This window comes from Symsagittifera roscoffensis, chromosome 3, assembly GCF_963678635.1.
Source record: "Symsagittifera roscoffensis chromosome 3, txSymRosc1.1, whole genome shotgun sequence".
Taxonomy (NCBI): Eukaryota; Metazoa; Xenacoelomorpha; order Acoela; family Convolutidae; genus Symsagittifera; species Symsagittifera roscoffensis.
This window is the reverse complement of record NC_087064.1, coordinates 23078730-23097989: the sequence shown is the minus strand read 5'-3', so window position 1 is coordinate 23097989 and position 19260 is coordinate 23078730. Positions and strand designations below refer to the sequence as shown.

At 43.5% G+C, this 19260-nt stretch overlaps 4 protein-coding genes across 6 annotated transcripts in view; 3 read left to right on the top strand and 1 right to left on the bottom strand.

Annotated features, from left to right (window-relative positions):
- The window catches only part of LOC134841892 (dnaJ homolog subfamily B member 6-like), a 463167-nt gene that overhangs the window by 222540 nt on the left and 221367 nt on the right, over positions 1–19260 (top strand). The gene's annotated exons all lie outside the window — the stretch shown is intronic.
- The window catches only part of LOC134841887 (E3 ubiquitin-protein ligase NEDD4-like), a 378569-nt gene that overhangs the window by 222541 nt on the left and 136768 nt on the right, over positions 1–19260 (top strand). The window lies entirely within an intron of this gene.
- Positions 1–19260, bottom strand: part of LOC134841889 (leucine-rich repeat-containing protein 45-like) — a 449626-nt gene that overhangs the window by 348887 nt on the left and 81479 nt on the right. The window lies entirely within an intron of this gene.
- The window catches only part of LOC134841891 (endophilin-A-like), a 259814-nt gene that overhangs the window by 222541 nt on the left and 18013 nt on the right, over positions 1–19260 (top strand). For both annotated transcript variants that reach the window (XM_063857956.1, XM_063857955.1), the window contains exons 2-6: positions 16307–16407; positions 16480–16548; positions 16616–16688; positions 17117–17266; positions 17334–17467. In XM_063857956.1, coding sequence (XP_063714026.1) covers positions 16363–16407; positions 16480–16548; positions 16616–16688; positions 17117–17266; positions 17334–17467 — 471 coding nt within the window. In that variant the 5' untranslated portion in view covers positions 16307–16362. The remainder of the gene's footprint in view (positions 1–16306; positions 16408–16479; positions 16549–16615; positions 16689–17116; positions 17267–17333; positions 17468–19260) is intronic.

Genomic DNA, 19260 nt, shown 5'->3' with positions numbered 1-19260 from the left:
GTGTCAAAGATTTCCGCTTCTAGTTCGTCCAACCGCTCTTGGAAGACTCGATTCAACCAAGCTTGTCCTTCGATACTGTCGAAGTGGATGCCGTCCGTGGTCAGTCTGGCCTGATCCATAGCTCTCAACTCATGTTCGATGTCCATGAGGATCATTCTTCCGGCGTTCCGACTTGCGAGATTCCTCAAGATGTTATTCCACCTGACGACTCCCTCGTTATGCCTTCTTCCTGCTGCTGTCAGGCTTCTCGTGTTCATTGGCACAGTGCAAACGGTCAGTACCGCGCAATTGAAGTTCTGCCAGAGGGTAGTAAACAAACACACCATCATTGACTCCCATAGTGCTTCCTGCTCATCTGAACCTCGGGAGATGTCATTCGTCCCAACCAAGATCATCACATTGGGGATCCTCCCTGGATTCATCAGTTCAACCATTCGATATAACTGGGCTATCGTCGCGCCTCCAAATCCGTCACCGTGGTGACCCACGAGGTCCTCAAATTCGACGGCAGTCTGACAAAGCTGTCTCCCAATATCAGATGAGATATGCCGAGTGGTGGTTGTTGCAGGTTTACAGCCGGGCTCCAAGTCGCTCGATTGAAGCAGGCCCTCGGATCTGTCTCCGGAACTCCCGTGAAATTATATTTCAATTGATTATTCTTTTGCACGTCTATTATGCGAGACACTTTCTTCGCTGGCATCTTCCGTATTCTTCTCTCTGGGATTCTCGAGCTCCCCATGAGTGGTGTCACGTCACTTATCCCCTGTCTGATCACGGTCTGGGAGAGTCGTACTCTGCCCGTGTCGTCAATCGTTCCATAGGGTGCAGTCACCCCGGAACCTGGCGCATTCTTTTTAGCGACCAGTCGTCCAGCTGTCTCGATCAGTTTCCTCACTGTCTGTTCCACAACGGGGTCACCCAAGGTGTCACTAGGATCCGGGATCGTTACTCGACTTGTCTCTGTCGGGAGCCGTGTCTCTATTGTTTGACTCATTTCTCGAGGCGTCAAGAGCTCCATCAGGGACTGCCCACAAGGAATATTCCTTGCAGGTATCATTTTCTCCGCGGCCTTTGTCAACGCCATCTGTTCCGATCGCTCTTTGTAGTCCTGCCTCAAGCGCTCCATTTCTTGACCCTGCTTTTTGTTGCAGTCTTCGAACATTTTTCTCCACATGTCTCGATCTTCCTCCATCTGGAGCATACTTTTGGTCATCTCGTCCAGCTCCTTCTTCGTACTTTTCAGTTCATCCTTCATCTCATCCAGATCTTGCATGGTTTGGTTCGTCTGAACCTTCTGTCCTACTTTCGCCCTTTTTGGAGGCACAGCTGCTCTTAGTGGTGAACCAGACGAGGCCGCCTCGCTGTTCATCTCCTGATGCAATCTGGTCAGCCCAGGTTTGGGCTTGGAGGGCATAGGCATCTCACCTGGTTGGTAAGTTCTAGAACTTCCCAATCCAGGCTCATTCGCCAAGTCACTCCCTGAGAGAGCCCCGTTTCTCCACCTCATCACTCTCATGTTCGGGCGGTCTAGTACTCCCCTTTCTCCATATGCTGCCATCAACAGGACTTCCGTGGGGCGGTCCCCACGGTTGTCATGCCCCAAGATGATGATCAGGGCGGTCAGCAACATGACTACCTCTGGGTCCTCCAGAGCGAAGTCTCGTACCATCAGCCGACGATAGATCGCATCTACCATCGGTCCCACATATGCCTCTGCCAGGTCCATCAATTCATCCAAGTTGAAGTTATCCATTCCATTCTTTCAAGTTCAATTCGGTTTTGATTCCAAGATTTGACTCAAGTGAGTAATTAAATGATCAATCAGGATCTAGAAAAGAGGTCACGAATTTTACACCTGTCAGTTTTATTAACATATATCGCTAAAATGCTAAAATTTGCTTAAAAACAGTTCAGATAAAAAGATATTTTATCCTAAAATTTATTAAAATCAATCGGTCTCTAAAATTTTGGAATTCGACCAAAGATTGGACAGTCCAAACTTTGGATCTATTCCTAAGATCGTCATTCAGTTGTTCATGGTCACTAACCCCTACTAACCCATGATCTTAATAACCTAACACATAACATAACATAACATAATAGAACACACATATCACATATTACATACAACTTAGTCTTTGGCCTAACACCCTCTCGCACGTCACTCAGCCTAGACTTAAGTAATATTTCTTATGTAGATATACTTGTATATTCGTATCAGAGAATATCACGTGTACAAGCGCGTACAATTCCTGAGGATGCAGTCTTCCTCTGTTTGGATCGTACACTGGAAGCGAGAGCTCCTTCACGTCCATCTCCACGAGGAAGTCCCTCAGCCTCGTCAAGGACAAGACTAGGTTCTCTGGGTCCACGTGCTGCTTCTCCGTCGCCCTCGTCACCAAGAAGCATAGGTATTTTCCCGGTACCTGTGACGCCGCCGGAGGTAAGGCTGCTACGCCTTCTACTCCTGGTCGTTGCTTCCAAAGGAATTCCACGTTTTTGTATTCTCTCCTAAAGTCTGCCCCTAACGCTGTCCTAAAACGCATGTCTGCTGTGATTGCTATCGCACATGTTCTATTTGTGAGTATGAAATCACTGTCTGTTAGTGTTATGTTACTTGAATATTCATTTGGTAGTTTAAAATATTCTTAGGTTCTTCGCCTGTTTCTGCTTCTAAGTCTCCTGTTTCTCTTGCTATTCTTAATTTTTTTATTATCAAGTTTTCAGTGTGGGTAAGTCCTACCCCCACTCCCCGGACAAAAATATCCATCGACGTCCCCGTCGATCGCATACCGGGTATCAAGTCGAGGTTAGAAGCTGGAATGAGTAGTCGTCCTTCCTGGGCATCCCAGGAAGGATCATCTCGTTCGGTCTTGATGTATTTCATGCTTGCACGATCTACGTCCTGAATCGTGACGCTGGTCTCCTCAGGATCCGAGGTCGTTTCATTCAGCCACTCTAAGACACGCAGGTTTGTCAAGTCTTGTTCATATGACTGCTGTTGCTCGTCGTCGAATTCTACCTCGGGTTTTGACCAGTCATCAACCCACTCATAGTCGTGATCATCGACTATGTCAATGTCTTGTGACACAGTTATTTCCTCTAGACCCACTACTTCCTCCACTATCTTCTTCAGATCTATGCTATCCACTACAAAGTCGTAAGGATTGTATTTCTTTCTTGGTCTCGTCCCGTCCTTCTGACGAGTCTGTATCGTGAACGGAAGATCCGGTTCCAAGTTCTTGGGAACTTCTGTCTGTTCGGGATCCTGCCAATCTTCCTCTGCGTAGGGCGAGGTTTCATCGTCCGCTTCGATCTCCTCGTTTGGATCCAGGTCCAGCGGTGTATCCGTACCTTCCTCTACGACTTCGTTTCCATCGTTCTTCTCCCTGGTGCCCTTTTCATTGACCTCACAAGCAGGATCCATCATTAGATAATCCCCTTCTTCCATGTCTGCAGGTATACACCAGTCTTCTGTCGATGAATTGTGTGGCTTGATGTTCTCGTAGTGGGCGGCTCGGCCAGTACTCAGTCTATAAAAGCGTCCCTCCTGGTGCACCTCTGTAATCATGAAGGGTCCCCTCCTTTTTTTTAGGAGCTTTTTCGTCCCTTTCGGTGGTATAACGTTCTGAAATACCCATACGTAGTCTCCCAACGAGTAAGCCTTTGCACCAGCTGCTTTCTTGTCGAATCTTTTCCTCTGCCTTGCCTGTGCTTGCTGTGTATTTCGTCTACACAAATCGTTCAACTCCTGTTGGCGTCTGATCACATCCCTCACGTAGACCTGTGGGGACGTTTTCTTTCCCTCATACTCTGGGTAGAAGAAGGTTAAGGGTAAAGACTTTTCGTGTCCAGTTAGCATCATGTGTGGACTGACTGCGGTGGTGGAGTGTTGCGTGCTGTTATATGCCCCCATCACCTGTGGAAGGTATCTGTCCCAATCGGTCATGTACCTGGAACAATATACTCTCAGCATCGATACTAACGTCCTATTCTGTCTTTCCACTAAGCCATTCGTCTGAGGGTGGTATGTCGTGGAGTGAGCCTGAGCGACCTGTGAGCGTCTCATAAGCTCTTTCGTAAGCTCTCCTACGAAAGCTGTTCCATTATCCGATTGAAACGTCATCGGAGAACCATGTCTTGCTATCCACGTATTGATCAGGTGGTCGCATGTCTCTTCCGCCGAGGCAGTTATGCAGGGCACGGCCTCTGCATACTTCGTAAAATGATCTATCATGACCAGCACCTGATTATAACCATTGTCTGTCATGCATATCTTTTGGTGATCTATCTGCACCACCTCGTTGAATTCAGACGACTCGATCGATTGTAAAAGAAATCGCAACTTCCTTGGATCCTTGACCTGTTGGCATGACAGACATGCTGTTACCCACTTCTCGCATGCCTTTTTCATCCCAGGCCACTCAAAGCGCTTCAGGATCCTCTGATATACTTTGTCGATCCCCTGATGGCCCATCTGATCATTTGACCTGAATAATAGTTCTGTCTGATAGAGTTGCAGTAACACTATCGCGTTATACTTGTATAGGACTCTGTCTTCCTCCCTTCTTTTGCAAGCCACAATCCCGTCCTTGTTCAAATATAACCTCCCTTCCTTCTGCATGAACTACTGTCTCAGGATGCGATAACTATCTTCCTCGAGGTCCCCTTTATCCGGAGAACCATTCTCGATCCACCTTTTCAGGTTGCTTGTCATGCGATCATTCCTCTGCGCCCTTAGAAGATCCGAGAGTCTGTATCTCGCCTTTAAGTACGTCTTCATGACCCTCATCTGACTATTCAGCTCGTTCGGCTGGTGCGTGTCTTCTTCCATCTTAACGCACCAAATCTTCGCCAGCGGCTGTGTTTCTTGTTTAAACGGCTGAAGATCAGTCCTGACTACCTCTTTCTGCGGCAACAGGCTTATCGACCGTTTCGATACCGCTATTGTCTCCAAGTCATCCGCTGCGTTGTCAAAGACTCTTTCGCTTGGTATAAGGTAGCGATCGCTGTCAGGATCCTGGTACACCTCTCTGTCCAGGTCCCTTGCCCGAGTTTCCACTAGTAGCGTGTGTATCGCTAGTTCTGACAGTTCTGATCCCGAGCTCGAGTTCCTGTCTGAATAGGTGACCATTCCTGAGTTTCGGGAATTGTCATTCGTTGAAGAGGTTGTGCTGGAGACTGCACGCTCCTCCAGATCATGTCTGTACCTTCTTCGCATCCATTTGAACTCCCCGGACAAAACCTTGTTCTCTAGGTCCTGTTTCTCATCAGGACTTTTCTCGTCTATCTCAGACTCCCCGGACAAACTTTCTATTCCCGGGTGTTGATCTTGTGATCGCTGGTTTTTCTCATCATTCGTCTCCCCGGACAAATATTCTTGCAGCAGGTTTTGTTCTACCTTTTCACCTTCCTTATCCTGTTCCACAAAGGTGACGGTTTTCTTTCGCTTGCTGCCCCCTTGTTCTTTCTGTCCGTAAGAAGTACTGGTTAAAATCTCGTGGGGTATTGAGGATACTAGTTGCTGAATTATTGTCCTACAATCCCTCTCATTCTCTTCGTGCTGTCGTCTGGACGGCATGATCTTCACCTTCTCACTGACTGTTAGCGATGCCACTGATGCTGTCCACTCTGGGTCATCTCTGGTCACTTCTCTTTCTAACAATCCACCCAGCATCCGCATCACTTGCGGTGTGACTTGCACCGTTCTATCCAATAATGAGAGGCTGTTTATGTTCATGCGAGAGAGTTCTTGCTGGACCATTTTCGAGCGCAGCAACAAATCCAAGGGGACCGGGTACTCCCTGGATAGGATCTTTATCTCGGCTGCTTTCTCTACAGGTAACTCAGGATGCCCTGGAATTGGATGTCCAGACTTATCCAACCATCTCGTTAAGGGAAGCGCTTCATAAGTTTCTTTGTCCAGAAACGAGAATCCCTCCTTTATTTCCGCCTGATTGGCCTGCTTCTGCTCCAATCTTTCATAGAACTCAGTTTTCTTGCTGAGGCTGTCAGCATTCTGGTGTTTATCACGCATCCTATGTTCGATTATCATATGGTAGCCATCCAATCTTACTATCCATCTACCAATATAACTCTGATCCATCGAGTAGGTCTTCAACCAGGATAACGCTCTGTTGTCCACGCGTAACTTGAAGGGAGCGCTCCCCAAGTATGCATGGTGCTTTTCCACGAAGGTGACTACTGCAAACATTTCTGCTTTTTGTGCGCCATATTTCATCTCTGTGTCACTCAAGACATTGCTGCCGTATGCAATAGGACGGAGAACTGTTCTTCCGTTCCATTCTTGCTCTTGATGCAATATTCCTGAGATGGCCACTACCGATGCAACTGTGTCAAGAACATACATGCCCTTTTCTGTAGGCATGCCTAGCACTGGCGCTTCGCACAGTTCCCGCTTTATGTTCTCGAAAGCAACCTGTGCCTTATCGTTCCATTCCAACTTTTTCCCCTTGTTGCGCATCAGCTTCTGCATCGGATACACCTTGTCCGCATATCCTTTTATGAATTCCCGGTAGTAATTGGCAAACCCTAGGAAGCTCAGGAGCTGTGTGTCCGTTCTGGGGGCTTTCCATATCAACACTGCTTCCACTGCTTCCGGGTCCGGCCTCACACCATGCCTATCCACCATTCTTCCCAGGTACTTAATCGAATCCCTAAGGATTTCGCATTTCGATGGTTTGCACTTCAATCCTGCTCTTTTCATGCATCCAAAGACCTCATCGAGCCTATCCATGTGGTCTTCCAGGGTCGGTGTCGCTATGACTACGTCATCCACGTAACACATCACGAGATTCCCGTACTTCTTGGTCACTCTCGTCAAAGCCTGAGCCATCAGTCTTTGAAAAGTGGTCGTTGCATTGCACAAGCCGAAGGGCATCCTCTCCCACTGGTACAATCCCAATTCGCACGCGAATCCGGTTTTCTCTCTGTCCTTCTTCCGCAGAGGGACCTGCCAGAAGGCAGAACCTCAGTCCAATGTGGTGAAGAATGTGGCATCACCAAGCTTAGATAGGCTCTCGTCTATTCGCGGTATCGGGTACGCATCTTTTATCGTTACCGCGTTCAAGTAACGAAAGTCGCAACAAAATCTAATCTGCCCCCTTTCTTTTTCGCCATTACTACCCCGCAAGCCCATGGCGATTTCGAGGGTTCTATCATGTCGTATTCAAGCAACATTTCTATTTCCGCTCGGCACGCTTCCGATTTGTGTGGCGTCATTCGCCTTGCGCCTTCCCTATGGGGAACGGCGCCCTCTTCTAGTTCGATTTCGTGTTCGACGAAATTACAGCAACCGATATCCGCCTTGTGTTTTGAAAATACATCTGCGTTCCGATTTAGGAGGTCCCGCAATTTTTTGAAATCTCCCTCACCTATTTTCCCTTTTAAATGTTCTATCTCTGGCAAAACCGGTTTGTCAGATTCTAGTTCATATGACGAGGGGCGTTCCGGAAAATTCGAGCAGCTTGATAAGCCGTCGTCCGTTTCGGATTTCATTGAAAACAATTTATGAATAGATTTTAATTCATTAATCCTCTTTAAAATTTTATCTTTATTGGCATGATAAGGACAGTCTTTCACACTGTGTTTCTTCAAGTTTTGTGTCTCCTCATAGTCGGTCCTCATCGGTAAAGCGTAACCAAGCTTCTTTCCACGCTGGATTGAAACCGTGGTGTCCAGTGTGTTCAATAACACACTGACACACAGTCCGTTTCGCGTTACCGAGAAGCTCCGGCCTAAAATCACCGAACTCTGACTATTTGGATTCGGTACTAAGCAAACCTGTTTACTATCACTTAACGAATTCAAATTTCTCATTCTAAAAATTGCCACCACAGCTTGTCCTGGCTGTAGTTTTACCTTTCTATCTAAAAAAAATTGGTACCTTGTTTTCGTCTGTTATTATCCTATTAATTGGTCTCTTAACATACTTCCGGTCCGAGTTTCTAATCCGTATCAGACCGTTGTTCAAGTCAATCATCACGTCAAAACTCCTGACAAAATCTCTGCCCAAGATGAATTGGTCGGCGTCGTCCAAATTCTCTACCACCAGGAAGCTCATCCAAAGAACCCGTCCTCCCATGTGGAGTACCGTTATTGGTGTTCTTCCGGCTACGTAAATAGCTCCTCGATTGGCGGCGGCCAGTCGGAGATTCGTTGGAATTAGATCTTCCCGCGTGAAGCCCATTCTTTCCCAAGTTTTTATCGGCATCACACTCACTACCGCTCCTGTGTCCAGTAGCCCTGTGACTCCGACTTTTGTTCCGTTGGTGTCGAGCAGATGTGCGGTAACATCTGCTTCATACCCAATGTGTACTGCGTCTTGTTCCGTCATGGCGTCATGGCCTATCCTGCGGACTTTGAGCTCCTCCTCACCCAAATAGATCTGCCCATTTGGTCATCATCTGTTGTTACATAAGTCCTGGTGTAGATACTGATTCCATCCACGTTCAGCATCACTTGATACGGCCCATAGACCTCTAGGTAGCGTCCATGAAGTTTCTTCATGCCAGGGCCACCCGTCGTTAGTAGTGCTCGCACAGCTCTCGACTCGGTGCGTGGCTGCACCTGCCTCAGATAATCTGCATATGTGTCCAAATGCATCAAAGTGAACTCGGATGGTTCACTCAGATTTCTGATCACCTGGTGTCCAGCCACTGAAATTATCGACTGTATCTTGCTTCCTTGCGGCACCATGCCGAACCTCTGACCGGAGATCACATTAAGTTTCATGCTCAAACTGCTTGGTGCTTTAGTCTCCTCGAACTCCGTTGCTTTGAAGGTATTCAGTTGCTCCTGAAGTTTCTCATTCTCCAGTTCAAGTTTGACTTTTTGTTCGATCTCTTTCGTCATCAGTTCATGCTGCACTCCATTTAGAGCATCCCTCGCGCCTGCCCTATAATCGATCTTGAAGTCATCAGCCGCAGTTGCTGGTTCCGGTTCACGTGTCTCCTCTGTTACCGCTTGCATTTTCTTTGCCGCCAGCTCTTGAGGTTTATCTTTTCTGCGTGCCTCCACTTCACTCAAAAGGCGAGCCTTGCTGGCTTTCACTCCTGACAAAGCTTCTTCATGTCTTGGATGCTTGATGTCTGCCACTGCATCCCAGAATTGCGGACAATCTGATTTAAAATGACCTTCCAAGTTGCAAAAGAAACACCTCGGGCCGAATTTTGCAATTACTCCTCTCCTGAAATCCTCATGGTCCAATTCTGACGCATCTTCGTCCGCGAGGCTAAAGCCTATTGCTTTCATGCCTTGTTTGTAAGTTGGGCATGCTGACACATAACGGTCCGTTGAACTGCAATTGGCACAAGAGCGTCTCTTGTCCATATCATCCCTCGGTTTGTACCAATTGTTCCCTTGGTTTGCTGGTCCGTTGTTAAAATTGCCATAATTGTTCTTGTAGTATCCAGATCTCGAAGGAGGTTTCAACAAAAGATACTCTTTTGACTTGAGCCTCAACTCCTCTGGTGTTGGCGCATTGATTGGTTGATAGTGGTGTGTAATGCGTTGCTAGCATCGTTCGAAGTTCATCATTCTTCACACCATCGATGAATTTTGAGGCTACGGCCAGGTTCATCCTTCGGTTTGACTCATCCGGTTGGCTGCGTCTTCTCAGCATTTCCAAGTCATCGAGAAACTTGTCTATCGTTTCATCTTCTCGTTGCCTCCGTTTCTCGAACCGCATCATCGCTTGGTGCCCCTGCACCCCTGATCCGGAACGGTATAACAAGATTTCGAAGATTTGCTCAGCTGTGTCACGCTGATATTGCTTCTTGGCCATGACACAGTTCAGGGCTGTCCCTTCCAAGTTGCTGGTGAGCGCACTGCATTCCTGTCTCTCCGACAAGTCCTCTTCCTCGAAATGCAGCTTCATTACCTCTATCCAGGTATCAATACAGCCATCAGATTCATCTTTTTAGCATCTTAAAGACTCTTCTGGACTTCTCACTGCGTTCATTGGTTCTGGATAACCTTGTAAGGAATGTCTCCAAAGACCTGTTTAGGGGTTCAAATGCTGTGGCCATTGCCGTAACATCCCTTGAGTGTCCCGCCTGAGTGTCCTCACACCTTGTCAAAGGCTCTGTATGCGGTGCATCCCTGCAATCCGAATCGCCGTGAGTGTTTCCCGCTTGGCCCACATGACTCTTCCCCGGGCTTGCATGCCCCCTGTTACCGGAATCACTTCTCCCAGTCGCATGTGTGCCTTGCGTTGGTCGTTCGTTAGAGGTCTGTCTGTTCCCCGTTGAACTTGTTCTACTGTTCGGGACCCATGTTCCATTACCCCTTGTGGCATAGCCTGACGAACTGCCCCAGCCTCTAGTGGATCCATACGTCTTCCTCTTTTGATGTTCATTGAAGTTCACCCTCGGCTCCCTGCTGGGACCTCCCGAGTTCGGTTCTCCTTCTTTTGGTCCACTCTTGCTGCTTAGTAGCCCGGCCAACCTATCCATGATAGCCTGAGTTCGCCTCTCCATCATCGCGTCTATCTTTGTGTCAAGAGTCCCAAGAGACTGCTCTTGCTGCACTCTTTACTTCTCCATATCGTCTCTTAAGCGTAACTCTCGCTGTTCCGCTTCTCTTGTCATTCGCGACAAGTTCTTCGCCATATGCTCGTCCGTTCTTTCTTTCAAGCGTTTTTCGCTCCTGCCAACTTCTAGTCTATTGCGGTTTATTTCTTCCCGCAGACTTTCTCTTTCAATGTGAACTGCCCTTTCTAGTTCACTCATTCTTATGGACATCTGATCATTTTGTTCTCCTAAACTGTCCACTATGTTGTTTAAGGCTTCTTCTAGTGCTGCCCCGTTATCAACGAGGGGCGTCACTAGTGGTGGTGTAACCCTGTCGGTCCCAGGTAGCTTCGTGCTGGTCGAGATCCGGGCCTTGACTCTCTGCATCGACGTCTTTTCATTATCCATCTCAGGATCCGCCAATGCGTTGCCTAGCCCTCTGTTTCTACTCTCTCCAGTTTGCGGCTCTGAATTTGTCATAATCGCGAAGCCTCTCGACTGGCCCGGTGTGTTTGCCTCTTTGCTTATCGTTGTCACCACACCAAATTTGTCCATGGTTCCAGTCTCTCTTCCGACATATGCCTCATTCTCCTGGGTCGAACTATTGAGGCTGACTTGAGACCCAAAGTCCCCTTGCTCTTCTTCGTCTTCCTCCTCCTGGGATTCACCTTCATTTCCTGCGCCCCCTCCCATGGTGAATGGAAAGATGTTTCCTAAGGTGTTCCTCATTCTTTCTGAGAACGATGATGACGTTGTTTGTTTCTCAGTTCCGCTTGCCATCATAGTGTTGTCTGTTGGAGATCTTCTAGTTGCCGCTATTTCAGTTGAGATGTCGGACAGTTCCGACATCTCCTCTCGATCCAATGTCCCGTGGAAGTGGCAAAATCATGACCTTGTTCTACCGGAGTAGATTCACTCGCCAGCCTTCTGCCTCTCCCTTCCAGTCCATGTACTTCCTCGTTGTCGTTCATGGCATGGTCCGTATGGACCTCCACTTCTAACAGTTCTTTTCGCTCTTCTGAGGTCTTCTGACTCCTTGTTTCAACCATTTTGCCTGAAACCGTCTCCACTTTGTCGGTCCGGGCTCGTTTGATCCAATCCACAAAAGGATCGGTCATCGTTTTTCTTTGCTTTTCAGGTATGAATTTCCTAGAGCTATTACCTCGTTTCGGTATCCTTGACTTGTCTAGACTCATTCTCTATTTGTCACTTCTTAATGCCTATACACTTAATTTGTTTGCTGGTGACCTTATAGTTTTATTACCAATAAAAATGACACAACACAATAAATTTCACAAGATTCTATAAAATAGTGACCACGAATCCTTGTTTGTTATCAGAGTACAGTTTGTATAAAATTCATTCACACTAACTGATTATCGGTCGTAAGATTTGAAAACTAGCACAATATGATGTTATCAGTCAATTTAAAAGATAGTGTACTCACTACCCAATCAAGCACAGTTTATGTAGATTTAAAATCAAGAACAAAAATTATATATATAAATAATGACAGAATATGAATGCCTCTATGAAAAAAAAAACGTATGTGTAATGTACTTTTAGTCGTTCGCAGTGCAATAGTCGAACTCGTCTTTTAAAGAAAAAGCTTTCCCTCCTCGGTGCTGCACCAAACAGACAAAACTTTGAAGGCAGTAATTTGCTCAAGTGGGCGTCTATTGCACCCACCGAGTACTGTTTTACCTATCTGCCTTCGGACTGCCCGAGCTAGACCTACTAAAATCCTCAGGGCAGTCACTTTTCACAAAAACGTATTATGTTACAATCCACACCAATGAATTACGCTCTTTTTTTGTTTAGACGAAGTTCGGACCTGTTTTGTTTTGGTCTGGTTTTTATTGAAAGGCAAGTTACCAGTGCAGTCACTGATTCCTAGCCTGTCTGTTAATATCCTAATACCTCTCACTTTAGTCTTTCTTCCGTCTACCTAGGTCCTTTAATAAAATAATACCCCTCCGGATTGGCACAAATAGGACCCTTCCGGACTAACAAAATCTAGACCCCTCCGGATTGGGACCCCTCTGAGTTAGTTGATATAAGACCCCTCCGGATTCGGACCCCTCCGATTTAGCAACTATAGGACCCCTCCGGATTCGGACCCCTCCGGTTTTGTAAAAAAATTTTGACCCCTCCGGATTGGGAGCCCTCCTTTTTTAGAAGTAGCCTTTCGGAGGTCTCCTTCTTTCAACCTATACCCCTCCGGATACGTTTTCCGATGCTATTTTGCTTTGTTGATTAACTAGGAAGGGTAAGTAGTGCTTTCCTAGACCCTTCCGGATTGAAGTTAAGCCTCTTATTCGACAATTCACGCTAACGGTGAAGGTTCTTATCGCTCGCCCAACTTCGGCTCGATTAAGGTTTTGCTGTGCCTTTAGCCTTCCCTTTTCGTCTAGAACAGCCTAAAGTTACTTTATTCAACCGCTATTACCTTTTGGTAGGGGTATAAGGGCTTTTCTAAAAGAAATTTACAAAACGTGAAGGGTCTACCTTCCTAAATTGGTGAATTTGCTAAAAACAATCCCAAAAAATTTTCACGCTTACTTTTCCGAAAAACTTTTGTCCCTATCAGTAAGCTCTGATCTATTTATGATCTAATTTCGCTAACTTCTGATCTATTTGTACCAAGATCAACTCGATATGCCTAGTAGTTCCAAAGTTATTAACCAAAACGTCTTTTTTTCTAAAGTCAAGAAATTTCTCTCTTATAGGTTCCGCCTAACTTTTTCCGCAAATCTGGTCCTTTCGACCTAAAAATTATTGATCCGAGCTCAGAAGGCCTATACTTTTCTATTTCAAAGCAAAAGACCCGATATAAAACGCTTTAGTTGAAAAAATTTGCGAAAAACTATGCTACCTGCACCCCTCCGGATTGATGAATCCACCAAATCAAACACGTTAAGTTCGATTTCTCTGCAACCCGGAAGGCTTTCTAAAACGGGTTTTAAAACTCGTAGATTCACTAGTGGACGTTGTCCGAACAACTATTTTTACTGTTCTAACTCAAAAATTTTAAAAAATTTTCTGAATTTATAGTGTTTCGTTTTCTCAAAAATCACGAAAATTTGGTTTTTTGTTCCAAAATAGTTCCAACCACTTCCGAACTAAACTTAACCGGTTCTATCTATTGTAGTAGTGCAGTTACGATGTAACACACTAATTTAGCGATTTTTTCCGTTTCAAAAAATACCGATATCTCAAAAATCGCGACTTGTGGGGGGATCAAAATATCGCTATTTTGACCCTAAAAACCGGTCTGCTTTCTGTGTTTTTCACTGAAAAACGGTATAAGAGTATTAACATAGGCTATATTAGTAATAATATTAGTAATACTATACCCCTCCGGGTTTGTTTAATATCCGAATTAAGGTGCGTAACTCGGATATTCGCATTTCGGTGAAGGGTCACTACAGTGCAGCACTGTCGAGCCCCCCACAGATTACTATCTTATTTTTTTTTACCAAAAGGGATACAAAACTTGTTAACGATACCCAACAGTCGATTGTTGTTGTCGATGAGCCCCTTCTTGTTGCTCCTTGTACTGCTTGCCGGATCAGTCTTCTCCCAAGACCCTTCCGAATTGAGCGCAAATCAGCTGACCCTTCCGGATTGAGCGCAATTTATCATTAACGTGCTTAAATGCTCAAATAACCCTACAGTACAAGCCTCACAAACGGGCTAAAAACTGATCGTAACGATCCTGACTGATATAAATGCCTGTAATAACAATATATCTATTAACAACAAACGGGAGGGTCGGATCACATCTTGTCTGGGGGGATGATTTCTACTGATTTTTTTTTACTTTTTTTTTTTTACTGTTTTTGGTTTTTTCGGTTATTTTTTATTTTTTTTTGTTTTCCTTGGGTACTATACTGCTTTTTGTTTGGTTTTATATATATCTTTAAGTGTTTTTGGTCACAAACCTCTCAGGGAACGAGGGAATGGCCGATCCCCCCACCCTTCCTGATTCGTGAATTTTCGGTCTTAACTAGGTTAAGAAACTATTCACGGCAATCCGGAAGGCTTCCGCGTTCTGAACTACCCTTCCGCCCCAGCGGTTTAGGCCTATTAAGGGCGTTAATGTGAGCATCCGCTCGGCGCGGAGTGCTCGTTAACGGTTCTGCCGATCATGATGTTAAAAAAGAATAACACCCAGGAGCGCCATAAAAACATCTATGTAAAATTCGCCCGAAAGATACATATCGACGGAGAACAAAACTAAGTTCTAAGACGACTGGCTAACGTCTAAACAGAGCCTTGCATGCTTTTCACCGTCTCTACCAAGCCAGTACTTTCGGTGGTCTTTTCTAACATCGGGTCGACAAAAAACGTTACTGCTTTCGGCTTCGGTCAAAACACTCAAATTAACTTAATTACATGCAGAAATAGTGAGCTAATGGCTGGGTCTCAGTATCCCCAGACCACGAGGTCACTCCTAAAAACAGGGCTATTACTATTTATTGAATTATTATTGTTTTTGTTCAGTAGATAAAAATCATCATCTCCATCGAAGATGGATCAACCCTTTCCCCCAACTCCTAGCTTCTCATCCTTATCAAAATGAATCCAGTTGTTAATTAAATTCAATTCAGGACATGACAGGAAGCTAAAAGTTTATATGAAATGATAAAAGTTTCAGTGCCGAAACCCTTCCGGATTCTTGAATCCACTGAATCAAGCACGTTAAACTTGATTTCTCCGTAACCCGGAAGGCCGTCTTCCACCCTTCACCGTTATTCGCAACGGCCTTGCAACAATTGTAGCGACACTATAGTTGCAACTCGGAACGTTCTCTGTTAACTCCGTGATTCGTTGTCGTTTCTTTATCACTATTTCCGTTCTTCTCGCAATTGCAACTAATGTTGTTCTCTTTCTTTTTAGCTCTTCCTTCAAAATGGCCGTTTCTGATGTTTCTCAGAAATGTTACGTCATCACTTCGAAAATTTAAAACTTCAAAATACCAGAATATCTTGACCTTCACCGTTCTACTAATCATCCGAATAACGTCGTTAATCCTTCAAAATCAGTAACTCGGAAGGTCCGCTGCTAAAAATTCTTAAACTGCAGAGATGGCATTTTGTCCATTCTGGTCGAATGTCACAAAAACGGAACGAATCATACTCGGACACAATAAATTTTATAAAAACACAAATAAATTTTGCACTTCTGAGGAGTGCAATCTCTGCCTTAGGGCTGAAAAAATCTTAAAAATACATCCAATATAGACAATTTTATCTGTGCTATGATCGAGGAGGGTAGATTTTAATTCTCTGGATGCATTAAAATCGACTTGATTTACTCATAAAGTGTTGGTACGGCCCTATTCAACCTGTGCACGTACCGTCGCATGACGGAAGGGCCCATTTAAACCACTTTTTTCTTCGACCTGAATGGTTTCGGCGTAGACTACTTTTTTGAAATTGAAGACTTTAAAATTAAGTTGAATTCATTTTTCTGTTGAGGTTCAAAGTTGTTAAATTTAATTGCTCAAAATTGTTTTCAACAAGAAGTTTTTTTGATATGTATTTTTTTTGTTTTCGACTCAATAAGCGTCTACTAACGTAATGTCAGCTTAGTTTCGGCTTGAAATTTATGATTTCGTTTTTCGAATAAGTTATTTCCATCCCATTTTCTATTCACTAGCTGTCATGCTGAGATTGCGTTGTATCGCAAGTAATGCGAAGTTCAGCTTCGACTCTGTGTTTCTGTTGGCATGATACTTTACCCTGCCTTTTCATTAACTGTTTTCAGATAATGATATTTATATTTATGTAATTTTGGAGAAGTTTCGTGATTTGAAGGACTCAATATGTCTTTGATGGGCCTTGCGAAGCAATACAACAAAGTCAACCAGGTTTGCCTTTAATAAATATTTTCGGAAATATTAACTTTGACTTGGTGTACATGCTGTGTGTTTCTGGTTTAGTACATGAGTGAAAAAATATGGAATGTGGAAGGCACAAAACACGAAGAGGAGTTCAACGATAATGAAAAGGTATAATTTGCCGTTACCTCTTGAGTTGGTATTTATGAATTGGAATTTAAAAACTTTTGCATTTAAGCTCACTCAAGCTCTTGCTGGATTCATACACGATGTTCAGGGGAAAACAATAGAGATGATTCAACCCAATCCAAGTAAATAGTGTTTTAAACAATCTTCACTTTCGAGAACAAGTGATTTGGGTGTAATATTAATTTATACTATTTGTATGCTAAGATTGATATAAATAAAGAAAGGCAATGTAAATAGAGCGGAAACTGTTTTTAGTGCTTGTAAGCCGGAATTATGGAGGTGGTTTTAACTTAATTTTTAGGACAATTGACTGGGCGAAACCACCTTCTAAATGACTTTTTTCTTAACATCATGTCATTCTTCAAAACATAATTTTTCAGATCACTTATGGAGGAAAAAGGTTCGAATAGGTCTGAATTTATTTTAAACTTATTTTTATATTTGCGTTCTCTATTCTTTTCAAAAAATATCTGATTATACTGTATACTGCCTGGTATTTGAATTCGAACTATGTCAAATCAAGGCTAATGAAAAACGAAGACCTTTTTAGCAATGCGAGCAAGTGCAACGGTTAAAACTCTGACGAGCAAAGTTCAAGGCAAGCAAACCAAGTCTGGAAAATATCAGCAAACAGAACAGGAGTTTGCTGATGTGCTCGAATTGTATTCCAAGGAATTGGAGCCCCATCCAGGAAATCTTGGTAAGTTACAATACAAATTGCATTAGACCTGGCATGGTAATTAAAAAGGAATTCTGGTCTTTTGCAGCGACCACTTTAAGGAATCTGGCTGAAGGCTACGCTCAGATGGCAGAGATTAAAGATAATTTGGATACAGGGGTGCAACAAACTTTCCTGGAACCGCTGGCCTGTCTGGAAAACAAGGAAATCAAGTCTATTCTTGTAAGAAAATCCACGCCACAAAAGAGCTTGATCTTGTATCCGTATACATTCGTGTTCCGTAATCAAATATAGAGCTATGTATTGCGAAATAGCTCAGCTATTTATTGCAAAATAGCTAAGATAGTTTAAAAAAATAATAAATCCGCTTAAAAGTTATTGCGTAAAAAACGCTTTAAACAGGCCCAACATTATTTCTCATCTGCCCAGTTGTCATTATTTTAGGTGAAACGTTTGTCGTTTTTGTTCATGAGCTGCATAGAACCCTGAGAGGTTTTGAGGTAGCTGCATTTAAATCTGAAGACTTGTTAATGAATTGCGTGCATAGTATATGTACAATTACAGACACCGCACAAATTGCATGTCGTGATATGCATGGATATACGCTTTTCCGATTTTGTATGTCCCAAAAATGCACCGGAAGAAGTTCTACTATAAATGCTTTTGAATCCTACCTCATGAGCCGCAAATATAGCTCAAAGGAGTTTACAGTCAGGGGAACCTTTACAAAATAAATTGGCCATTACTCCGCGGAAGATTCATTGAGCTCCTCGATGATTTGTGCTCCGGGAGATTGTGCGTATTTAGAAAGTACAATTTCTTGAAAAAAAATGTGACGACTTCAGAATCTATGGGCGATGCCCTCAAGCTTATACTTTTATTATTACTACTATATTGAGCTAGGGTAGGACATTTTCCTTTTGACAGTCTGAGACAATCTGGTTGGCAGATAATCCTTTTATTCTGTGGCTTAAGCGACTCTGCAGATTGGGCTTAAGATTGTACTACCTCTGTTGATCAACCTTTGGAAAATTTTAGCCGTTTTAGTAGGTCTTTTGAAAGGAAACTGTTGCATGGAATACACCAGTTCCCTTTTCAATTATTCATTCAACAGCATGTTTGGAAATTTTTTGCTGCATATAGTGGCCGGTCAATAAGCAGAATGTTCTAAGAGTAGGAAAGGGGACAAATATAGAATTTGTTTCACGAAAATTCTAAAATTTGTGTATGGTAAAATAGGATTTTTTTTGCGGTTTGATTTTTGATTTTTTTTAAGTTCAGTTCATTTCCTTTGTGAAAACGAAGAAAACCCACTCTATAGAACAGTTAAAGTGTAAATGTCACAAAAAACGTGAGCGACTTCTAATTTCGAAAGTGGATTTTTTTTGGATGGATCAGATTTCTCAGCTTAATAAAAATTTTACCCATTGATCCAGTTTTCTCAATATCAAATTGGGTTAATCTTATCAAAAAAAGCATCAGTCAAAAAGTGTTCTTGAATTTCAAAGAGCTTTAAGAGCATAGGTTTTTTCTTTAAATTCGAAAGTTGGCTATGTTTTTGAATATAAACTATAAATATTCTACAGAAATTCATTTTGTTTTCACTGGAAAACATGAGAAAGAGAAAATCGTGCGAAAGACAAAAAACTTCAGAAATATTTCCAAAGAGTTCAATGGTTGATGTAATAAACGAGTTCATGCACAAACAGTTTTACAATACGGGCTCACTTTTGCCAACCAAATTCGCGCAAATTTATTTCACCTGGGAGAGCAAATGTCTTGTAATCGGAAACTTGCTTTCTTACAAAGTCTTAATTGCTTAAAAGTGAAGCTTTATTATCAAATCTTAATTGATTTTTTTTCCTTGCTTTATTATTGAACATAAACAACTTCCAGACCTGTCCCCACATCGCCTAGGTTTAACTTGGTCGCTATTGCACCCTTGTTTTTTTCAGTGTATGAATATGACATTTTCGGTAAAATTTGAATTTTGGACTTTCCTTTGTTTTCTTAAT